At 38.4% G+C, this 16,604-nt stretch overlaps 1 protein-coding gene across 3 annotated transcripts in view; it reads right to left on the bottom strand.

Annotated features, from left to right (window-relative positions):
- Positions 1-16,604, bottom strand: part of LOC133641695 (zinc finger protein aebp2-like) — a 94,698-nt gene that overhangs the window by 48,981 nt on the left and 29,113 nt on the right. For all 3 annotated transcript variants that reach the window (XM_062035634.1, XM_062035633.1, XM_062035635.1), the window contains exon 6: positions 15,039-15,163. In XM_062035634.1, the coding sequence (XP_061891618.1) occupies positions 15,039-15,163 (125 nt within the window). The remainder of the gene's footprint in view (positions 1-15,038; positions 15,164-16,604) is intronic.

The raw sequence follows: 16,604 nt of genomic DNA, 5'->3' as shown, positions 1-16,604 counted from the left end.
AAAAGTTTGGGGTCACCCAAACAATTTTGTGGCATAGCCTTCATTTCTAAGAACAAGAATAGACTGTCGAGTTTCAGATGAAAGTTCTCTTTTTCTGGCCATTTTGAGCGTTTAATTGACCCCACAAATGTGATGCTCCAGAAACTCAATCTGCTCAAAGGAAGGTAAATAAATAAATGATAAATGGGTTATACTTGTATAGCGCTTTTCTACCTTCAAGGTACTCAAAGCGCTTTGACAGTATTTCCATATTCACCCATTCACACACACATTCACACACTGATGGCGGGAGCTGCCATGCAAGGCGCTAACCAGCAGCCATCAGGAGCAAGGGTGAAGTGTCTTGCCCAAGGACACAACGGACATGACTAGGATGGTAGAAGGTGGGGATTGAACCCCAGTAACCAGCAACCCTCCGATTGCTGGCACGGCCACTCTACCAACTTCGCCACGCCGTAGCTTCTGTAACGAGCTAAAGTGTTTTCAGATGTGTGAACATGATTGCACAAGGGTTTTCTAATCATCAATTAGCCTTCTGAGCCAATGAGCAAACACATTGTACCATTAGAACACTGGAGTGATAGTTGCTGGAAATGGGCCTCTATACACCTATGTAGATATTGCACCAAAAAGCAGACATTTGCAGCTAGAATAGTCATTTACCACGTTAGCAATGTATAGAGTGTATTTCTTTCAAGTTAAGACTAGTTTAAAGTTATCTTCATTGAAAAGTACAGTGCTTTTCCTTCAAAAATAAGGACATTTACATGTGACCCCAAACTTTTGAACGGTAGTGTATACATATCGCATTATCATATATGAGTGAAGCATAATCACATCCGGGTTGAAGCTTTGTTACACGGTCTGTGATCACGATGAGAAGGGGCCAATTTTCCTTCCAAACAGAACTTTGGATAAAAATAAGGTATCGTGTTGGTATTGCAGCGACACACGTTCTTATCATCGGCGCACATCCAGTTTAAAATACCATCTTAAAGCAAAACACGTACTTGAAGATGAGAGCATGAATGCTACATGGACAACAAGCAGAGGAGAACGCTACGCTGGCAGTTTACCTGCGTCAATGTTGTCAACAAAAGTACTACAGTTAACATCGAACATCTGTGAAGACCAAGTCCTGTAAGAAGACGTTCTTCATACCACCAGAGCTGATCCGTCGTACAATATCTTACAATCGTACAATATAATTGTACTACACAAACAAGAGCATCAAGTTGCATTACCGGCTAAATGTGAAGTTATTTTGCTAACTGGAGAACACGGGGCATCTGTAAGTAATCACAACGAGCTGGGGTCGCATTGTACCAAAAAAGAGATCAGCCTTGTCATCTGAAGAGATAAACAAGCGTGTTTGTTTAAACAACTGTTGAAACTAAAGAAGAGTAAATGCAGATTTAAATGGTGCATTATGTTAAGTTGTTTATGAGTGTGTTTACTAATGTACATTATCTTTTAGTGAACATCTGAACCTTGTTTGCTATATCATTGCAAAGACTTTCAAAATGTGCACTAAATTCTTACTATAATTACTGTCACCAGTAGTTTGAAACAAAACAATGGCTTGCGGTTTAGCAAACATTTAAAAAAAGTTGTAGTATTGAATTTGTATCCAAATATTGGTGTATTTTGTTGACCATTTTTTATTCATGCAAGCAATTCAACCGTGGTTACCGTATTTTTCGGACTATAAGGCGCACTTAAAATTATTTGATTTTCTCCAAAAATGACAGTGTGCCTTATAACCCGGTGCGTCTAACGTACGGAATAATTCCGGTTGTGCTTACCGACCTCGAAACGATTTTATTTGGTACATGGTGTAATGATAAGTGTGACCAGTAGATGGTAGTCATTCATAAGAGATATGAGTAGACTGCAATATGATGGCAGTAAACAACACCAAAACTCTGAATGTTTCATTGAAATTAAAGAACATTATGCACGGCACTCAAAAATCTGTCAAAATGTTTTAGTACGACTTTGAAGCCGCACCGCTTGATGGATTGTCGGTCCATTACGGCTACCGTAGTCAGAGATACAAGTATTACTATGGTGTGTGTATAAGGACCGACTGTATTATCTGGTGTTTTGTTTCACAATATTATGCAAAACCAACTTTTATTTCCTTCTGGTACCTGCTGATGCGTATTTGAGGTCTGCATAATAAAGTATTTCTGATAAGTCCTGAAAATTTGCGCAAGTCCGCCACTGTAGTCTGTGGCGATGCCGTAGTCGATAAGCTTTTTCTTTTTCTCTATCTTCTTTTTATGGGACATTCGTCCTCTGCTGTTGCAATTTGTAATATAACATAGCGTTAAGTTCTAACTTATATCTGTCGGTAAACTCGCTATGGAAGCGCTAAAAACTACCGGTGTAGTGGGTTTACATTATTCACCCAAGGAACTTTAGTTATTACGGAGTTCCGGTCGGACGGTTTTTCACGGGACACATTTCCGGCGTTGTTGTTGCACTAGTGAGCCACGGATCTTTTGACACTTCTTCCACTCCCGTCCTTGCACGCTACACCGCTACAACAAAGATGACGGGGAGAAGACGCTGTCCAAGGTGAGCCACGTAAATAAGACCGCCCACAAAACGGCGCATCTTGAAGCGACTGTCAGAAAGCGATGTGTAAAACATCATCTATGCAACATTTTGACCAAAGAACCACCATTACATGTTATGTAGACCACAAGGAAGTCTTTTACATTTAGAAAAAAATCATAATATGACCCCTTTAATGCGCCTAATAATCCGGTGCGCCTTTTGTATGAAAATAGACCTGAATAGACCCACTCATCAGCAGTGCGCCCTATGGTCCGGAAAATACGGTAATCATGATTAGTCACAGTTTAAGACATACTTGCCAACCCTCCCGTTTTTAGCGGGAGAATCCCGGTATTCAGCGCCTCTCCCGACAACCTCCCGGCAGAGATTTTCTCCCGACAAACTCCCGGTATTTAGCCGGAGCTGGAGGCCACGCCCCCTCCAGCTCAATGCGGACCTGAGACTGAGTGGGGACAGCCTGTTCTCACGTCCGCTTTCCCACAATATAAACAGCTTGCCTGCCCAATGACGTCATAACATCTAGGGCTTTTAGAGAGTAGAGTGCACAAACAACTGCGCACACAACAAGGAGACGAAGCAGAAGAACGAGGAAATTACAGACATGGCGACGCCGTCGACGAGCAAGAGGAAGAAATACGCTTGCAAGTTCCAAAACGAATGGAAACAAGAATTTCAGTTCACCCAGGACAGTTTCGAAGGGGAAGGTGTATGTTGCCTGTAAATATGTAGAACAGACTTCTCCATTGGACACGGTGGCCGAAATGATATACTCATCATGAACGGAGAAGTTAAACAGGACAATACTGCCATCTAATGGATAGCCACCGGAACACTGAAATTCAAGTATTTCTTTTATGTAAATAAAATAAATAAATAAATATATATATAAATATATATATATATATATATATATATATATATATATATATATATATATATATATATATATATATATATATATATATATATATATATATATATATATATATATATATATATAGCTAGAATTCACTGAAAGTCAAGTATTTCATACATATATATATATATATATATATACATATATATATATATATATATATATATATATATATATATATATATATATATATATATATATATATATATATATAGCTAGAATTCACTGAAAGTCAAGTATTTCATACATATATATATATATATATATATATATACATATATATATATATATATATATATATATATATATATATATATATATATATATATATATATATATATATATATATATATATATATGAAATACTCGAGTTGGTGAATTCTAGCTGTAAATAACCACGCCCCCGCCCCCAACCCCCCACCCCTCACCTCCCGATATTTGAGGTCTCAAGGTTGGCAAGTATGGTTTAAGAGTGTGCTTAATTAGTTTTTAAAAAAGTATCAGCTGGCGACCCTAGTTTGAACATTTGAAATGACTTGCGATGGGACTGCTTTAATACCGTCATGTCAATCAAACCAAGCACTGAAAGGCCAAGAGGGGGAGGCATGTGGAGGCAGAGGTAGAGACAAAAGGAGGTTGTGCTGTGAAAAGAACATCAGAGTGGCTCTAAAACAGGCGGTCAAAAGTGCAAAACCAAAGCTGGGGGAGAGCAGGCTTGTTCTAACTGGGTGCCTGTCTCGTGTCAGAGGGTCAAGCGCTGAATGACGCAGATTGGCGTAATAACAAAAATATCCCACCATAAACATGGCTGACTTGCTCTAGCGTGTCAGCAGGCTCACTGGCCGAACTCCACAAAACCCCCACAGCTCTGCTCTGTCCCCGGCCTGGAGGAGTCCACTGGGGCCTGTGGTGCTCCTTCTCGCCCCACAACTCTCCAGGGCTAATGGAAAGGAGAACATATACTCAACTGGCCAGAAATCCTTCCCATTCCTTAACCCGGACATTCACCAAAACCCCCTTCCTTGTCCTCTTTCTAAAAGCATCCATCTCGCTACGTACAATGGTCGGACATCAGGAAGAAGGTGAAGAAGAAGGTAGATGTGGCCAAAACAGGCAAGTAGACCAGAGGTAAAGTAGTCCTGCATCCCGTTTGAAAAGAGAGTTGCTGCAATGGTACATACAATTTTATAAAAGGTGGATGACTCTGATTGCCCCCAATAAAAATACGATTTGTGTAAGTTACAACTAGGGATGTCCGATAATGGCTTTTTGCCGATATTGTTCAACTCTTTAATTACCGATACCGATATCAACCGATATATACAGTCGTGGAATTAACACATTATTATGCCTAATTTGGACAACCATGTATGGTAAAGATAAGGTGCTTTTTTTTAAAAATGAATCAAATAAAATAATATAAATAAATTAAAAGCATTTTCTTGAATAAAAAAGAAAGTAAAACAATATAAAAACAGTTACATAGAAACTAGTAATTAATGAAAATTTGTAAAATTAACTGTTAAAGGTTAGTATTATTAGTGGAGCAGCAGCACACACAATCATGTGTGCTTACGGACTGTATCCCTTGCAGACTGTATTGATATATATTGATATATAATGTAGGAAGCAGAATATTAATAACAGAAAGAAACAACCCTTTTGTGTGAATGAGTGTAAATGGGGGAGGGAGGTTTTTTGGGTTGGTGCACTAATTGTAAGTGTATCTTGTGTTTTTTATGTGGATTTAATAAAAAAAACAAAAACCGATACTGATAATAAAAAAACCGATACCGATAATTTCCGATATTACATTTTAACGCATTTATCGGCCGATAATATCGGCAGACCGATATTATCGGACATCTCTAGTTACAACATTTGTTCATAGAGGAGCCTGCTCACAGCCAGATTACAGTTTCATGTAAAAAATTATGTAATATTTAGTTTGCAATTTTTTAAGTGTAAATATGCCAGCATATCAAAAAGGATAGCAAATACTTCCATTTTGTTTGATTACTCAATTTATTATTAAAACCCAGGAGAGCTCCTTGCGGTAGCAGCCGTACGTGACACAAAGTCGTGCCCGGAGGTAACACAAACAAGTGAAAGATTCAAAAGAGCTGCAAACTGCGGCTGCTAGCCTGCTAAGCTAACAAAGACAGCTCACGCTAAAATGATGGTCTGTAAAGTCATTTATTAGTATTCCACCAAGTGTTTTGGTCTTGACAAGATTAGTGAAAAAAAATGACCTATTATGTAGTTTTATTGTGTATGTTTTTTTTCCTGTTGATTTTGGGTAAGCACGCCATTTCTGTCAGCATAGCTTGGCTCCAAGTTCCACATTTGCCAGGTCAAGTCACGCCAACCTGACTATCGGCTTCCGTCTGCTTTTTGATTGATTGATTGATACTTTTATTAGCAGATTGCACATTTCAGTACATATTCCGTACAACTGACCACTAAATGGTAACACCCGAACAAGTTTTTCAACTTGCTTAAGTCGGGGTCCACGTAATCAATTCATGGTCCAACGTTTCATTATCTCTTCGCGCTCGCTTCTATAAGCAGTTGTTTATCCTCCGTATATTCAGCTTCAAAAAGATAAGGTTGTTAAAGTTAAAGTACCAATGATTGTCACACACACACACTAGGTGTGGCGAAATTATTCTCTGCATTTGACCCATCACCCTTGATCACCCCCTGGGAGGTGAGGGGAACAGTGGGCAGCAACTGTGGCCGCGCCCGGGAATCATTTTTGGTGATTTAACCCCCAATTCCAACCCTTGATTCTGAATGCCAAGCAAGGAGGTAATGGCTCCCATTTTTTTAGTCTTTGGTATGACTCGGCCGGGGTTTGAACTCACAACCTACCCATCTCAGGGCTAACACTCTAACCACGAGGTGAATCCTCTTTTGTCCAAACATAGTCGTCTTTGTTTCTGTTACCAAGTCTGCCATTATCCAAACACACACACATTTGTTTCCTGAAATAAGAACACACATTTGTTGCCGGAAGTTGGAAATGTGCTGCTATGAAAAAGGAAATAAATGCGCTGAGGAAATAAGTTCCAGCAATGCTTAAAATCGCCAAAATTTGGTAAATATTGAACATATTTTATATTGTTATGAAAGTATCTGTTACTACATTGTATATATACTTGCAGCGTGTACATAACAGGTTGATGGAGGGTTTACAAGTTGTTTTAGAGGGCTTACAAGTTGTTTTAGAGGGCTTTGAAAGCTACAATGGTGACTCCCATTAGCCACATTTTGCAAGCATTTTTTAATCATCTTGACAATCCTAAAAAAACAAACATGTGTGTTCTTGTCTCTCATAATAATAAGCAACATTTTAAAAAAGTGCATTTCCCCTTTAAATAACATTGTGGTGCACAATGCGGTGAAGACCTTGAGTTATGTGCACTTGGGCATTCGCCTCACATGAACATCAAAACTTCAAAAAGGAACACAATCCTGTTTTTTTTTTATTATCATGGACGGTTTCCGCTTCATATCTCCAGCTCCATTAGCTGCGATGTTACATTACAAGATCAGAAGCACCTCAGGAGATTGTTGCCACTTTTCCCTCGGGGGTGGGGGGGGGTAAACATGGATTTTACATCTCATGAACACGCTAATTGTTTCTGCAAGGTTAGCCAGAAGTGGCATGCAACGAGCAGAAAGGCACAAATTTAAAATGTATAATGATAGCAATTATCTGATTCAGGAGGATAATAAACAACACCCTAAATAGCATTCATTGATAGATAAAATTGAGCATTATGCCTTATCAATTAATAATTATCATACTCACAACTGTCTTAGCTTTATGGCCATGAATGAATGTGACTGCAGGCTGCCCATTCTTTTAATAAGGTCTGTTATGTTTTCAACAAGAGGATACACAGTACCCTCTAGTGGAACTGCAAGGAATAGCAATCATTACAAAAATAACAAAAAAGAGGGACAAGAGGTAGAAAATGGATGGATGGACAGAATAGCAATCAGTACAACAATAGAACATACAGCAAAATGGTACACTTACAGTAAAATGGCATGATTGTAAAAGGCTTGTTAATAACGTAGTAATGAAATTAATTTTCCATATGTAAATGCATATGACTGATTAATTGTAATCTGAGTTTAGAATGGTGCAAGTCCCACGAATACAACCCAACTGCATTTCCTGTGAAGACTGATTCAGAGAAAAACAATGTCAAGCCTTGAGGCAAAAAAAAGGTTCACTTAAAGTGCACTGATTTAAAGAGAAAAAAAAAAGCAGAAAAAAAAAAGCTTTTTTTTTTCCCCCAAGAGTGAAATTCTTACGCCCCCTACTGTCCAAAAATAAAAGTACACAAATAAAGACCAGCCTCAAAGAGTGCACAGATGGCAACACTGAGTGATGACAATTTTAAGTTAAAGTACCAATGATTGTCAACGCAAACTTATACTCTGCATTTGACCCATCATCCTTGATCACCCCCTGGGAGGTGAGGGGAGCAGTGGGCAGCAGCTGTGGCAATGATTTTTGGTGATTTAACCCCCAAATCCAACCCTTGATGCTGCGTGCCAAGCAGGGAGGTAATGGGTCCCATTGTAGTAGTACATAAGATACATAACTAAATGTATGACTTTGCTATGGTATCAGGAAATAAAATGTGCCACCTATAACAAGAATAAATGATGTTAGAGGCTGCACAATGTAAATAAAGCCACAGTACACATTGCTGGTGCATGTCAAGCTTTTAAAGGCCTATTAAAACCCACTACTACCGACCACGCAGTCTGATAGTTTATCCTCCCAATGTTCAATCAATCAATCAATGTTTATTTATATAGCCCTAAATCACAAGTGTCTCAAAGGGCTGCACAAGCCACAACGACATCCTCGGTACAGAGCCCACATGATGAAATCTTAACATTGCAACACATGCCAATACGGCCGGGTTAACTTATGAAGTGACATTTTAAACTTCCGGTTCGAAACGTCTATGTATGATGACGTATGCGCGTGACGTCACGACGGCAACGGAAGTATTCGTACCCAATGTGTCACCATACAAACTGCTCTGTTTTCATCGAACAATTCCACAGTATTCTGGACATCTGTGTTGGTGAATCTTTTGCAATTTGTTTAATGGACAATGGAGACTGCTAATAAGAAAGTTGTAGGTGGGATCGGTGTATTAGCGGCGGACTACAGCAACACAATCAGGAGGTTGTGTTGTGTTTGAGCTGGATAGCAGACGCGCTACCGTGAGTACAGCTTTGGCTTCCAAACATTTGATCGCTTGCCCGTACGTGCGTGTCGCTATGTGCATGTCACGTACGTAACTTTGGGGAAATATATGTTTCTTGCCGACTCTGATGGCGGCCGGGGTGTCGTCGAAAGCTACAACGCCCGCCGCCGCCGCTCCGTAGCTAGCTTTAATTGTTAAGCTACGCCAAGCTGGAAAGCATTAACCGTGTAGTTACATGTTCATGGTTTAATAGTATTGTTGATCTTCTGTCTATCCTTCCAGTCAGGGTTTTTTAAAATTTTGTTTCTATCTGCATTTCAACCCGATGCTATCACGTTAGCTCCGTAGCTAAAGTGCGTCAACGATGTATTGTCGTGGAGATAAAAGTCACTGTGAATGTCCATTTCGCGTTCTCCACTCTCATTTTCAAGAGGATATAGTATCCGAGGTGGTTTAAAATACAAATCCGTGATCCACAATAGAAAAAGGAGAGTGTGTGGAATCCAATGAGCCAGCTTGTACCTAAGTTACGGTCAGAGCGAAAAAAGATACACCCTGCACCGCCTCTCTAGTTCTTCACTCTAACGCTCCTCATCCACGAATCTTTCATCCTCGCTCAAATTAATGGGGTAATCGCCGCTTTCTCGGTCCGAATCTCTCTCGCTCCATTGTAAACAACGGGGAATTGTGAGGAATCCTTCATCCTGTGACGTCACGCTACTTCCGGTACAGGCAAGGCTTTTTTTTTATCAGCGATCAAAAGTTGCGAACTTTATCGTCGTTGTTCTATACTAAATCCTTTCAGCAAAAATATGGCAATATCGCGAAATGATCAAGTATGACACATAGAATGGATCTGCTATCCCCGTTTAAATAAAAAAAAATCATTTCAGTAGGCCTTTAAGTAGTCTTTTTTTAAAGCATATTCTACATAGTTTTGGGCTAAATTATGAGCTAAATTAAGTCCTATTTATTCAGTGTATTTATTAGAGTGCAGTATCTGTCTTAGGGTGTGGCGATCAATAAAGATACTCACCAAACAGGATTTCTGTTTCCGAGTAAAGGGTATAGACTGGGGCAGCACGGTGGTACAGGGGTTAGTGCATGTGCCTCACAATACAAAGGTCCTCAGTAGTCCCGAGTTCAATCTCGGCCTCTTTCTGTGTGGAGTTTGCATGTTCTCCCCGTGACTGCGTGGGCTCCCTCCGGGTACTCCGGCTTCCTCCCACCTCCAAAGACATGCACCTGGGGATAGGTGGATTGGCAACACTAAATTGGCCCTAGTGTGTGAATGTGAGTGTGAATGTTGTCTATCTGTGTTGGCCCTGCGATGAGGTAGCGACTTGTCCAGGCGAATGCAGCTGAGATAGGCTCCAGCACCCCCAACGACCCCAAAAGGGACAAGCGGTGGAAAATGGATGGATGGATGGGTATAGACTGCTAACAACAATGACGGCTAATCCTAGCGCTACTGCAGGGGTCACCAACGCGGTGCCCGCGGGCACCAGGTAGCCCGTAAGGACCAGATGAGTAGCCCGCTGGCCTGTTCTAAAAATAGCTCAAATAGCAGCACTTACCAGTGAGCTGCATCTATTTTTTACATTTTATTTATTTACTAGCAAGCTGGTCTCGCTTTGCCCGACATTTTTAATTCTAAGAGAGACAAAACTCAAATACAATTTGAAAATCCAAGAAAATATTTTAAAGACTTGGTCTTCACAATTTTTTTTCCTTTGCTTCTTATAACTTTCAGAAAGACAATTTTAGAGAAAAAACACAACCTTAAAAATGATTTTAGGATTTTTAAACACATTTACCTTTTTACCTTTTAAATTCCTTCCTTTTCTTTCCTGACAATTTAAATCAATGTTCAAGTAAATTTTATTTTTTTTATTGTAAAGAATAATAAATACATTTTGATTTAATTCTTCATTTTAGCTTCTGTTTTTTCGATGAAGAATATTTGTGAAATATTTCTTCAAACGTATTATGATTAAAATTCAAAAAAATTATTCTGGCAAATCTAGAAAATCTGTAGAATCAAATTTAAATCTTATTTCAAAGTCTTTTGAATTTATTTTAAAATGTTTGTTCTGGAAAATCTACAAGAAATAATTATTTGTCTTTGTTAGAAATATAGCTTGGTCCAATTTGTTATATATTCTAACGAAGTGTAGATTGGATTTTAACCTATTTAAAACATGTCATCAAAATTCTAAAATTAATCTTAATTAGGAAAAATTACTAATGATGTTCCATAAATTCTTTTTTTAAGTTTTTCTCTTCTTTTTTTCGGTTGAATTTTGAATTTTAAAGAGTCGAAATTGAAGATAAACTATGTTTCAAAATTTTTTTCGTGTTTTCTCCTCTTTTAAACCGTTCAATTAAGTGTAAATATCATTAATTATTAATAATAACATAGAGTTAAAGGTAAATTGAGCAAATAGGCTATTTTTGGCAATTTATTTAAGTGTGTATCAAACTGGTAGCCCTTCGCATTAATCACTACCCAAGAAGTAGCTCTTGCTTTCAAAAAGGTTGGTGACCCCTGCGCTACTGTATCTTCACCACGACAATTAAGTTGACCAAAACTTTTCATGCAGTTTATCTTCAACTCACGCCTCTCCAGTAACACATTGGTGAGCCGTTGATGGGAGCTTTATGAAAAGACGAGACACGAGACGTTAGTCGGTGCGCTGCTTCATGCCATCAGCAGCTATCTGGGCAACGCGAAGTGGAGATTAACTGTGTTGATGCACTTCATCAGCTCCAAATGACATTGGTGAGCCTTTGGCATGAGCAAGGTGGAAGGACAACGGTAACCACAGAATGCTAACAACACAGTTAATGGTAGTAGCTGCGACCATCAACTTGACCATGAAATGATTAACGTGGAACACTTAAACAAGTTGAAAAACTTATTCGGGTGTTACCATTTAGTGGTCAATTGTACGGAATATGTACTGTACTGTGCAATCTACTAATACAAGTTTCAATCCATCAAACCAACATTTGGCAGAACAACACACATGCCTGTGGTTTAGGTGCATGGAAGCCCAGTTGTAACTTAAGAGGAATTACCCAGAATGTGACAAAGTATTTCCACGTCGTGGTCATGTTTTAATGGCCAGGCAACGGCCATATCAATGACGCTTGAAGGATCCTGCGGGCTATAGTAGAACGCACTACGGCTAATATGTTGGGTTACACGAGTGTAGAGGTGGTTACTGTATTTTTCGGACCACAGGGCGCACTGCCGATAAGTGGGTCTATTCAGGTCTATTTTCATACAAAAGGCGCACCGGATTATAAGGCGCATTAAAGGGGTCATTATGGTTTTTTTCTAAATGTAAAAGACTTCCTTGTGGTCTACATAACATGTAATGGTGGTTCTTTGGTCAAAATGTTGCATAGATGATGTTTTACAGATCATCTTCAAGTAGCTTTCTGACAGTCGTTTCAGGATGCGCCATTTTGTGGGCGGTCTTTTTTACGTGGCTCACCTTGGACAGCGTCTTCTCCCCGTCATCTTTGTTGTAGCGGTGTAGCGTGCAAGGACGGGAGTGGAAGAAGTGTCAAAAGATGGAGCTAACTGTTTTAATGACATTCAGACTTTACTTCAATCAATAACGGAGCAGCATCTCCTCACAGTGTTTCCCATAAACTGCCAAGATACCTGTGGCGGTGGGGGCGTGGCTATGGGCGTGGTCACCATGACATCATTGAGTAATTTGCATAATTTACTACAATGATATGATTTTCTCTAAAAAGGCTCAAAAATGTATACTTACTAATTAATAATAACAGTTTTGTTTTAAACGTCCATCCATCCATCCATACATTTTACAATATAATTACAACACTTTATGTACATATTTATATACAGATTTGAACAATAAGTTATTCACTGAAATATATTTATTAATTGTGGTTCTTACAAAAAATATATCTTATAAAATATAAAAGCTAAAATGTCTCTTAAAGCTCTGCCCCTTTAATTAGTGCATACTAAATAATTTAACTTTAGCCTACTACTACAACCATATTATTTACCAGCAACATAAAGTGAAACAGAGGCAGAGGTGTCCTGCCACAGTCAGTAACAAATAAACAGAAAACAGTAGTGGTCAAATACAAATAAGGTAAGTATCCTACACTTCTCTTTTGTAAAGTAAATCTGAACAGCCTATATGGGCATCTACATCAACTATATGATTTGCCTGAGAAGCTGGACAGAACAAAAATAAATAAATAAATAAAAATAATTTAAAAAAAAAAAAAAAAAAATTTTTTTAATTTGTGGCGGACGTAATTCTTTCGTGGCGGGGCGCCACAAATAAATGAATGTGTGGGAAACACTGCCTCATCCGTGGCTCATTAGTGCGACAACAACGCCGGAAATGTGTCCCGTGAAAAACAGTCCGACCGGAACCCTCTAATAACTAAAGTTCCGTGGGTGAATTATGTAAACCCACTACAGTTTTTAGCGCTTTGATAGCTAGTCTACTGACATATATAAGTAAGAACTTTACGCTACTTTATATTGGAAATGGCAACAGCAGAAGATGAATGCCACATAAGAAGGTAGAGAAAAAGAAGAAGCTTATGACTACAATGGCGGACGCGCGCACATTTTCAGGACTTATTCAGATCCCAAATACCAGGTACTAGAAGGTAAGAAAAGTTGGTTTTGCATAATATTGTGCCACAAAACGCCAGGTAAGGTCTGCTAATAGGTGCCATTTTGCGGTCCTTATACACACACCATAATAATACTCATATGTTTAATGCGCCGACAATCCATCAAGGTGTGCGCCTTCGTAGCTTACCGAAGTCGTACTAAAAACATTTTGACAGATTTTTGAACGCCGTGTTTAATGTTCTATATTCTCAATTAAACATTTTAAGTTTTGGTGTTGTTTACTGCCATCATATTTGATACAGTCCTTGGTTTTCTGTCATCTTCATTACTGTCCTATAGTATGGTGCGCTACGACTAAGTCTGACCTGAACAAACTGCAATTTGAACAGAACAGAGCGGCTAGACTGGTACTTAAATGTTCTTTGCACACTAATATTTCATATATGCATTCACGCCTGTCCTGGTTGTCTGTTGAACAAAAGATGCATTGTAGTCTCCTAATGTTCTTTGGAACTATCATTTTAGATCAATCACCAGATTACTTTTACAAACAGTTTTTAAAATCAACTAACACACATATTCATGACACTAGGAATGCCAGCAATGGCTATTTGACACTTCCTGCTCCCAGGACCAATTCCCTCAAACATACAGTCATGTATAGATGTACATCATTCTGGAATGGGTTGCCACCTCACATTAATCTCTCACAAAGTAAATTGTCATTCAAGACAGCTTTAAAGATACACCTTTTGCAGCTGCCCACATGACGTGAATTTTAATACTGGTTTTAACTAGCTTTTTATCTTATGTTGTATTTTTCCATTGTATAATGTCTGGTAATGCATGTATTCTTTGTATTTAAATTTTGTATGCTCCTATATGGACCCCAGGAAGACTAGCAGTCGCCTTGGCGTCAGCTAATGGGGATCCATTCAATAAACAATAAACAATATTGCAGTCTACACGTATCTCTTATGTATGACTGCCATCTACTGGTCACACTTATCATTACACCATGTACCAAATAAAATTGCTTCGAGGTCGGTAAACACAACCAGAATTATGCCATACATTAGGCGCATGGATTATAAGGCGCACTGTCGATTTTTGAGAAAATTAAAAGATTTTAGGTGCGCCTTATAGTCCGATAAATACGATATATAGGGTTTTTTTCCTTGTTTAGAGGGCTAAAAAAACAATTTATAAGGTAGTAAACTCTTTTTAATGCTTTAACTATAAAATATTTGATTTGTTTATAAGAATATTTCTTCAAGGAAATGTTAACCACGGTCCAGCCTTATCCAATTAGCTGCAATTAACAAGGAACGACTGTAGTTTTTTGTTCCACACCAAACAGTTAAAGGGGCTCTATTTCATTTTTTAAAGTGATAATGGATCCCAGTGGGACCTTCAAATAATCCTGTTTTAATAAAATACTCTATCTCAAGTTGTGTTCAGGGTAAATCTGCATTCTTGTAATCTCTTGGACAACATACTTGGAGTCTGCAGCCCCCTCTCCCCGACCACACCTACACGGTTGCAAATGGTCACGGGTTGTGGGTCGGCTTTTTTTTTCCCCAATTCTTCCCACATCCATGCTTTATCCAGTGAAAAAGACTTTTTATGAACAACATATAATTCGACTCACCGTGCTGTTAAAGACCACACTGTGGCCGTTGCCCACGCTTTCAATGTGAGTCGCAAGGTTGAGACAGATGGCTCTGTGACGGATAGCGTCCATGGTTTGTGCGTCAAAGAAGTCATGGGGCCTCGCTGGTGGGATAAACGGACAGTGAGGTCACACAAATGACACAAGGATTACCGTACTAAGTCAATAGTCTGTCTATGTCTTACTGTGTGTGTGTGTGTCTTTAGAGAGAAAGAGAGAAAGTTAGCTAGCATTTGGAAAAATGTATTTATTTCGTGTCGGACATGGACGATTATAAAATCAATTAGTAAACGTCAATAATCGATGTATTTATTGTAAATATAGTAATGCAGACCGTTTCTAAAATTTGGCTGACTGCAGTGACACTTATGTTCCAGTTTTGCACACATTTAATAACATAATAAATGGGATCCGAATGAATGTAACTGTTTCCTATTACAAATGCACCGTTTTTAAAAGTTGCAAGTGATAAGCGCTTACTTAGTGAAACAAAAAAAATATATGTAATAATTAGGGATGTCCGATAATATCGGCCTGCCGATATCATCGGCCGATAAATGCGTTAAAATGTAATATCGGAAATTATCGGTATCGTTTTTTTTATTATCTGTATCGTTTTTTTTTTTATTAAATCAACATAAAAAACACAAGATACACTTACAATTAGTGCACCAATCCAAAAAACCTCCCTCCCCCCATTTCTTTCTGTTATCAATATTCTGGTTCCTACATTATATATCAATATATATCAATACAGTCTGCAAGGGATACAGTCCGTAAGCACACATGATTGTGCGTGCTGCTGCTCCACTAATAGTACTAACCTTTAACAGTTAATTTTACTCATTTTCATTAATTACTAGTTTCTATGTAACTGTTTTTTTTTGTTTTACTTTCTTTTTTATTCAAGAAAATGTTTTTAATTTAGTGATCTTATTTTATTATTTTTTTTAAAAAGTACCTTATCTTCACCATACATGGTTGTCCAAATTAGGCATAATAATGGGTTAATTCCACGACTGCATATATCGGTTGATATCGGTATCAGTTGATATCGGTATCGGTAATTAAAGAGTTGGACAATATCGGAATATCGTATATCGGCAAAAAGCCATTATCGGACATCCCTAGTAAAAATGCATCAATATACAGTACACGCCACAGGCATCAAAACTATGACACCTGTGAAGTGAAAACCATTTCAGGTGACTACCTCTTGAAGCTCATCTTGAGAATGCCAAGAGTGGTCAAAGCAGTAATTAGAGCAAAGGGTGGCTACTTTGAAGAAACTAGAATATTAAAAACATGTTTTCAGTTATTTCACCTTTTTTTTGTTAAGTACATAACTCCACGTGTTCATTCATAGTTTTGATGCCTTCAGTGACAATCTACAATGTAAATAGTCATGAAAATAAAGAAAAGGCATTAAATGAGAAGGTGTGTCCAAAGTTTTGGCCTGTACTGTACATAAATGAAAGATGCATCAATAATCGATTTTTAATCGAATCGTAGCTCCTGAATTGTGAGTCGCCCAAAGATTCCCAC

This window comes from Entelurus aequoreus, linkage group LG24, assembly GCF_033978785.1.
Source record: "Entelurus aequoreus isolate RoL-2023_Sb linkage group LG24, RoL_Eaeq_v1.1, whole genome shotgun sequence".
Taxonomy (NCBI): Eukaryota; Metazoa; Chordata; class Actinopteri; order Syngnathiformes; family Syngnathidae; genus Entelurus; species Entelurus aequoreus.
The sequence above is the reverse complement of the archived record's forward strand: the minus strand, read 5'-3'. Positions and strand labels throughout refer to the sequence as shown.